This window comes from Procambarus clarkii, chromosome 43 (assembly GCF_040958095.1).
Source record: "Procambarus clarkii isolate CNS0578487 chromosome 43, FALCON_Pclarkii_2.0, whole genome shotgun sequence".
In the NCBI taxonomy this organism is placed as follows: Eukaryota; Metazoa; Arthropoda; class Malacostraca; order Decapoda; family Cambaridae; genus Procambarus; species Procambarus clarkii.
The window spans coordinates 26,357,054-26,365,604 of NC_091192.1; the positions used below are offsets into that span (position 1 = coordinate 26,357,054).

The 8,551-nt window shown below is 45.4% G+C and overlaps 1 protein-coding gene across 1 annotated transcript in view; it reads left to right on the plus strand.

Annotated features, from left to right (window-relative positions):
- Positions 1-7,863, plus strand: part of Ets65A (DNA-binding protein D-ETS-3) — a 12,991-nt gene extending 5,128 nt beyond the window's left edge. Inside the window, exons 2-4 of the mRNA XM_069299976.1 lie at positions 1-137; positions 2,446-2,654; positions 6,169-7,863. The exon at positions 1-137 is cut by the window's left edge and continues 53 nt beyond it. Coding sequence (XP_069156077.1) covers positions 1-137; positions 2,446-2,654; positions 6,169-6,317 — 495 coding nt within the window. The 3' untranslated portion in view covers positions 6,318-7,863. The remainder of the gene's footprint in view (positions 138-2,445; positions 2,655-6,168) is intronic.
- The last annotated feature ends 688 nt before the right edge of the window (positions 7,864-8,551 follow it).

Genomic DNA, 8,551 nt, shown 5'->3' on the forward strand with positions numbered 1-8,551 from the left:
TCCAACGCCAACTGCATCACCTGGGAGGGCACCAACGGAGAGTTCAAGCTCACGGACCCCGACGAGGTGGCCAGGCGCTGGGGCGAGAGGAAGTCCAAGCCCAACATGAACTATGACAAGCTCTCCAGGGCCTTGAGGTGAGGCTTGTGTGGGGAGGAGGGGTGAGGGAGGGGCAGGGGGGGGGGGTGGTGTGGGGGGAGGGGTGAGGGAGGGGCAGGGGGGATGGGAGATGTGGGGGGGAGGGGTTGGAGGGAGGGGGGGGGGAAGGGGCACATGTGGGCACGCTTCACGCCTTTATTAACTACATTAAATAAAGAAGGTGATACATCTGACACAAGCACAACAGGACACAAGCCACAAGCTGTTAAAGACCAATATGAAACCTTCCTGTACCATCAAAAATATTTGAAAAGGTTATTTTACAATCAGCTGTGCTCCTACCTTGTAAAATTCAACCTACCAACCCCCCGCCAGTTGGGTTATGGATGTCTCAAGAGTATCTGTGACGCCTGTATTAGTCTACTGGTCTGAAGCCTCACGGATCATGACAAAAATAACTTCCCAAGACTTCATATCGTTAATCATAATAACCGCCTAATTAAACTTCATTAATATGGCACTCAGGGCGTCTCTCTGAACCACATACGGTCATGTCTCGCCAGATGACAACAATATGTATCCATCAATGGCTACATATTACCTCTCTCACTCATCATAGGAGTGCCACAGGGCAGCATCTTAACACCTCTTCAATTTCTTACATAAATCAATGACTTCCCAAATGTCTCTAACGTTCTTATACATAAGCTCTTTGCTGACAATACTACCTTAATTTTGTCAAACCCAAATCCACACATTCTAAATAATGCCAATAGCTAGTTAACAATAGTCCACTCCTGGATGTCAACCAACAAACTCACATTAAACGTAAGAACGACCTACATTTTATTTGGAAACAAATCAACAAACCAAATTTACCTTCAGATAGACAATGTTCTTTGTAATAGTCAAAGTGAAGGAAGGTTTCCCCTGGCCTTTACATAGACACTAAACTTCAACACATAAAAAAAAACATAGTCAAAAATGTCTCAAAAGCTGTCGGTATACTTTCTAAAATCAGATATTATGTTCTCCACTCTGCTCTCCTCTCATTATACTACGCACTAATCTATCCCTATCTTACATACGGTATCTGTGCAGGGGTTCAACCACTGAAAATTACCTCAAGCCTATCATCACTCAGTAAAACTCTGCTATCAGAACTATAACAAACTCTGTCTTCAGACAACACACGGACCCCCTGTTCAAGTCCCTTAACATGCTGAACATACACTCACTCCACACAAACATTCTCTTGTGCTATTTACACTCACGAAGCCTTATTATTCAATACTAATCCTGTTTTTAAAGTCTTTTAAAGATGGATATAACAGAACCCATTGAGCACCACACCAGAAATATATATATATATATATATATATATATATATATATCCATTTGATATTCCCAGAGTCAGACTAACTCTATGTAAACACGCCAGGCAAATATAGAGGCCCAATATATGGAATTACCTTCATAATTAATTAAGAATAAAGTCAACTTCTACTTTATTAAAAAATAAAGCAATGAAGTACCTAATTTCCTGATCATAGTATCCCACCTTGAACTACTAATTCACCTAGTATATAGAAATCTATAAATCTATTTAGAAATAGATATATCTATCTAGTAATATAAATAGAAAACTATCTAGAAATACTACTACGTCAATTTATGTTTCTTAATATCAACTGTATATTAATATCGTTATTATGAGAATTACGATATTAAGTGTGTAAACCACGAAGAAATTAGCACGTGGTGAACACTGAGACAATGTCAGACCAGGAAGGAAGGATTAAGACAGGAAAGTCCTTAAGTACTTTCGTATTTAATAATACATCTTCAGAAGGATCCTTCTGAAGATGTATTATTAAATACGAAAGTTCTTCATTAAATTCCAGTCTTAATCCTTCCTTCGTGGTCTGACATTGTCTCATATATGTATGTTTGGCTTAGTATGTGAGGCCCGAGTCCCCTAACAGGCAGAGTGATGATTTTAGTTATTTTCAAATATTATTTTTCAGAATGGTTTATTTGAATCGATGTTATTTTATTCTATTAAGAACATGAATTACAGACTTAGTTATGTTAGGCTATGTTAGCATAGGTTATGTTACGCTAGGATCAGTTAGGTTAAGTTGACTCAAATTTCTAAGTTAGTTTTGACTCAAATTAAACAAATAAAATCCAGTATAATGCAACGGAAAGCCTTATCATACCTCAGAAAATATATAATTTCAGGAAAACTTGGTTCGTTAGGCAATTTTGCGTACTTAGTACAACATATATAGATATATACAGTATATATAAAGCCAAATCTAAGAGTGCCTGTGCTTGGTGCAGGTACTACTACGACAAGAACATCATGACCAAGGTCCACGGCAAGAGGTACGCTTACAAGTTCGACTTCCAGGGGCTGGCGGCGGCGACGCAGCCGGCGGGCGCCGACCCCACGGCCTACAAGTACCAGAGTGATCTCTTCATGTCCTCCTACCACCCCACCACCAAGCTTAACTTTATGAGCACACACACTGGCATCCCTTCCTCGGCAGGTGGGTCTCTCTCTTGTCCTCTGTGGGGGCTCTTGAAGAGCTCTATAGTCTACCTCAGGCAGGGAGGGGACCGGGCTCAATTTAGCATAAAAGAATCACTAATGTACGCGGTAAATTTAGTTGAGGAAAGGGCGGGAACTTGAAGTAATTGAGTGTGTGTTTGAGGAAGCCTCGGTGTTTGTGTTTGTGGAAGCCTCGGTGTTTGTGTTTGTGGAAGCCTCGGTGTTTGTGTTTGTGGAAGCCTCGGTGTTTGTGTTTGTGGAAGCCTCGGTATTTGTGTTTGTGGAAGCCTCGGTGTTTGTGTTTGAGGAAGCCTCGGTGTTTGTGTTTGAGGAAGCCTCGGTGTTTGTGTTTGTGGAAGCCTCGGTGTTTGTGTTTGTGGAAGCCTCGGTGTTTGTGTTTGTGGAAGCCTCGGTGTTTGTGTTTGAGGAAGCCTCGGTGTTTGTGTTTGTGGAAGCCTCGGTGTTTGTGTTTGTGGAAGCCTCGGTGTTTGTGTTTGTGGAAGCCTCGGTATTTGTGTTTGTGGAAGCCTCGGTGTTTGTGTTTGAGGAAGCCTCGGTGTTTGTGTTTGAGGAAGCCTCGGTGTTTGTGTTTGTGGAAGCCTCGGTGTTTGTGTTTGTGGAAGCCTCGGTGTTTGTGTTTGTGGAAGCCTCGGTATTTGTGTTTGTGGAAGCCTCGGTGTTTGTGTTTGTGGAAGCCTCGGTGTTTGTGTTTGTGGAAGCCTCGGTGTTTGTGTTTGTGGAAGCCTCGGTATTTGTGTTTGTGGAAGCCTCGGTGTTTATGTTTGTGGAAGCCTCGGTGTTTGTGTTTGAGGAAGCCTCGGTGTTTGTGTTTGTGGAAGCCTCGGTGTTTGTGTTTGTGGAAGCCTCGGTGTTTGTGTTTGTGGAAGCCTCGGTATTTGTGTTTGTGGAAGCCTCGGTGTTTATGTTTGTGGAAGCCTCGGTGTTTGTGTTTGAGGAAGCCTCGGTGTTTGTGTTTGTGGAAGCCTCGGTGTTTGTGTTTGTGGAAGCCTCGGTGTTTGTGTTTGTGGAAGCCTCGGTGTTTGTGTTTGTGGAAGCCTCGGTATTTGTGTTTGTGGAAGCCTCGGTGTTTATGTTTGTGGAAGCCTCGGTGTTTGTGTTTGTGGAAGCCTCGGTGTTTGTGTTTGTGGAAGCCTCGGTATTTGTGTTTGTGGAAGCCTCGGTGTTTATGTTTGTGGAAGCCTCGGTGTTTGTGTTTGAGGAAGCCTCGGTGTTTGTGTTTGTGGAAGCCTCGGTGTTTGTGTTTGTGGAAGCCTCGGTGTTTGTGTTTGTGGAAGCCTCGGTGTTTGTGTTTGAGGAAGCCTCGGTGTTTGTGTTTGTGGAAGCCTCGGTGTTTGTGTTTGTGGAAGCCTCGGTATTTGTGTTTGTGGAAGCCTCGGTGTTTGTGTTTGTGGAAGCCTCGGTATTTGTGTTTGTGGAAGCCTCGGTGTTTATGTTTGTGGAAGCCTCGGTATTTGTGTTTGTGGAAGCCTCGGTATTTGTGTTTGTGGAAGCCTCGGTGTTTATGTTTGTGGAAGCCTCGGTATTTGTGTTTGTGGAAGCCTCGGTGTTTATGTTTGGAAACCTCGGTGTTGGTGTTTGTGGAAGCCTCGGTGTTTGTGTTTGTGGAAGCCTCGGTATTTGTGTTTGTGGAAGCCTCGGTGTTTATGTTTGGAAACCTCGGTGTTGGTGTTTGTGGAAGCCTCGGTGTTGGTGTTTGAGGAAGCCTCGGTGTTTGTGGAAGCCTCGGTGTTTGTGGAAGCCTCGGTGTTTGTGGAAGCCTCGGTGTTTGTGGAAGCCTCGGTGTTTGTGGAAGCCTCGGTGTTTGTGGAAGCCTCGGTGTTTGTGGAAGCCTCGGTGTTTGTGTTTGAGGAAGCCTCGGTGTTTGTGGAAGCCTCGGTGTTTGTGTTTGAGGAAGCCTCGGTGTTTGTGGAAGCCTCGGTGTTTGTGTTTATGGAAGCCTCGGTATTTGTGTTTGTGGAAGCCTCGGTCTTTGTGTTTGGAAACCTCGGTGTTGGTGTTTGAGGAAGCCTCGGTGTTTGTGGAAGCCTCGGTCTTTGTGTTTGGAAACCTCGGTGTTGGTGTTTGAGGAAGCCTCGGTGTTGGTGTTTGAGGAAGCCTCGGTGTTGGTAGAAGCCTCGGTGTTTGCGTTTGTGGAAGCCTCGGTGTTTGTGTTTGAGGAAGCCTCGGTGTTTGTGGAAGCCTCGGTGTTTGTGTTTGTGGAAGCCTCAGTGTTTGTGTTTGAGGAAGCCTCGGTGTTTGTGGTTGAGGAAGCCTCGGTGTTTGTGGAAGCCTCGGTGTTTGTGGAAGCCTCGGTGTTTGTGGAAGCCTCGGTGTTTGTGGTTGAGGAAGCCTCGGTGTTTGTGGAAGCCACGTCGTTTGTGTTTGAGGAAGCCTCGGTGTTTGTGTTTGTGGAAGCCTCGGTGTTTGTGTTTGAGGAAGCCTCTGTGTTTGTGTTTGTTGAAGTCTCGGTGTTTGTGTTTGAGGAAGCCTCGGTGTTTGTGGAAGCCTCGGTGTTTGTGTTTGTGAAAGCCTCGGTGTTTGTGTTTGTGGAAGCCTCGGTGTTTGTGTTTGAGGAAGCCTCGGTGTTTGTGTTTGAGGAAGCCTCGGTGTTGGTGTTTGAGGAAGCCTCGGTGTTTTTGTTTGTGGAAGCCTCGGTGTTTGTGTTTGAAGAAGCCTCGGTGTTTGTGTTTGAGGAAGCCTCGGTGTTTGTGTTTGAGGAAGCCTCGGTGTTTGTGTTTGAGGAAGCCTCGGTGTTTGTGGAAGCCTCGGTGTTTGTGTTTGAGGAAGTCTCGGTGTTTGTGTTTGAGGAAGTCTCGGTGTTTGTGTTTGAGGAAGTCTCGGTGTTTTTGTTTGTGGAAGCCTCGGTGTTTGTGTTTGTGGAAGACTCAGTGTTTGTGGAAGCCTCGGTGTTTGTGTTTGTGGAAGCCTCGGTGTTTGTGTTTGTGGAAGACTCAGTGTTTGTGGAAGACTCAGTGTTTGTGTTTGTGGAAGCCTCGGTGTTTGTGTTTGTGGAAGACTCGGTGTTTGTGTTTGTGGAAGACTCAGTGTTTGTGTTTGTGGAAGCCTCGGTGTTTGTGTTTGTGGAAGACTCAGTGTTTGTGGAAGCCTCGGTGTTTGTGTTTGTGGAAGCCTCGGTGTTTGTGTTTGTGGAAGACTCAGTGTTTGTGGAAGCCTCGGTGTTTGTGTTTGAGGAAGTCTCGGTGTTTGTGGAAGCCTCGGTGTTTGTGTTTGAGGAAGCCTCGGTGTTTGTGTTTGAGGAAGCCTCGGTGTTTGTGTTTGTGAAAGCCTCGGTGTTTGTGTTTGTGAAAGCCTCGGTGTTTGTGTTTGTGGAAGCCTCGGTGTTTGTGTTAGAGTGAAACCATATATGGAATTGTTTGTACAAACTTGGGTCGGTTTACATGTTTGGAACAATGTAATAATAATGAATCAAATATACATATTTCTAGACGATTATATCACATTTGTGTTGCTATTAATATTTATTGATATGTAATTTTTGTTCTCTCCGGCAGCGAGTATATTCCCCTCTCCCACCTCCTACTGGACTAACCCCAGCGCCAACCTGTACTCCAATATAGCCGCCGCCTCGGGCCACTCCATGACGCACCACCCCTCACATATGACGTCACACATCTCCTCCGCCTATCCGCATTACGCATGACAGTCTCTCTTCTCCAATTGGTGCACGCAACAGTCACGTGACTCCGTCTCCCTTCCTGACTGGTCCTCGACCTTTCAGCAGGTAACCAATCTGGAGGAGCAGTAAGGATGCAAAGTCGAGTGCTTGTTTGCAATTGACAAACGCGCAACAGTGAGGAAATATGTTTTAAAGAAAACAGATACTTGTATAAATAAACTTTTAAGAAAAGACGCTGTAACTGACTAGATATTTTCAGCGATTGACTTGGTAGTGTTTCCCTATTAGTGCCACTATGGCACGCTTGGTGACGTATAGACCGAGCTGTGTCAGGACTGACTGGTGGCACTTGTTTACCTGGTGACGGTGTTCCTGTTGGCACTCTAGTGACACCTTGGTGCCAGAGTGAGGCGCCAGGTGGAGCTGGCTAGAGCCACCGTGCCAGGGGGTGGCGGGATGTGTTTACCGCCGCTGCCGCTATCCAATATGGCGGCGACTGTCCCTCCTCGAGAAGTTTAAGACATTTTTACTCAAGTTTAACTTATCAAAGGGAACCTGTGTGGAGATCCTGCTTGCTGCCATGTTGCCACACCTCAACCGCCGCCTCTGATCCACGCTACAAAACCGTATTGCCAAGATTTTTAGGTGTTAATAATGCACAATCCAGGACACTGTTGCCATTTTTTGCATAGTACCTCTGCAAAATTCTGAGGACGCTTCTGCCACATATCGCACGATGCCATTGCCACGTTTTGAACACTTTTTGATGTTCCATTCATAAAGTACTGTTGCTAAATTCCACAGATGTCGTCCCATTCTCAAGTTGAAGCTGTAGAAGCTCCAACGTTTCACTCTGCAATGTTGCCACATTCCCTCAACTGTGCTTCCCGCCCTGACTGTTGCTCTTTTCCTCCTGGAGACGTACAGCGTTGTCACATCTTATGAAGCACTGTTGCCTAATCAGAGAATGCAGCGTTGCCACATCTCGTGAAGCACTGTTGCCTAATCAGAAAATGCAGCGTTGCCACATCTTATGAAGCACTGTTGCCTCATCAGAGAATGCAGCGTTGCCACATCTCATGTAGCACTGTTGCCTAATCAGAGAATGCAGCGGTGCCACATCTCGTGAAGCACTGTTGCCTAATCAGAAAATGCAGCGTTGCCACATCTTATGAAGCACTGTTGCCTCATCAGAGAATGCAGCGTTGCCTCATCTCCTGCAGCACTTGCCTCATCAGAGAATGCAGCGTTGCCACATCTCATGAAGCACTGTTGCCTCAACGAAGCAGCGATACCATATCTCACGGAGAATGTTGTCAGATCTCTCACTATACTCTATTTAAATTGCGGCGTTGGTGCCACATGTCCCTTGGCGCTATTGCCATATTCACATCTTGCCGGCACCGTTGCCACTTGCCATAGTAACGGCGCGGGTGAGTGTTGTGTAGTGTGCGGCTGTGTTGCCAAGTCTCCTCGTCTAGTCGCGCCCTCTAGTCATAAGTGGACAAGATATCAGGCCACTTCTTGAGTGATATCCACCTTATATGTAGTGGCGTAGTGCAGCCAACTGTGTGTGGGGGGGGGGGAGGGGGGAGGGAGGAGCAGGAATGAGGTTCAGTTCTTGGGTCCCGCCTCTCTGACAGGCGGTGTACTCTCTTGTGCTTACAGGGGGGGGGGGGGTTGAGCTTTCGGCTCTTTGCTATGTTAGAGAGGACCTAGAGCCCTGTGTGTGTGTGTGTGTGTGTGTGTGTGTGTGTGTGTGTGTGTGTGTGTGTGTGTGTGTGCGTGTGTGTGTCCCCAAGATGCGAGAGAGAGAATTTGTATATAGATGTATATATAAAGGAGCAAATTTGACGAAATAGCACTAGAAATTTACATCTTTGTGAAGATATATATATATATATAAATATGTAATGATGTCGGCTGTCATTATGACTTCTACTTCCCTGGCTGTACTGACGTCAGTTATTTGACATCATTGGCATATGATGTCATTTCCTGTGACGTCATTGGTATCTGACGTCATTTCCTGTGACGACATTGACCTGTGACGTCATTGATTTCTTTCATCCGTTGACGTCATCGATTTAGGCTTCTCCAGGCCTTCTTGTGACGTCATTGATTCCTTTCCACTCCCCTTTGTGACGTCATAGATTCCTTTCATCTCTGTGACGTCATTTCTGATCGTTACAACTTTTCGAAATATTATTTAATAATTCTATTCATAAATTATTTACATAAATATTTACTAATTGTAT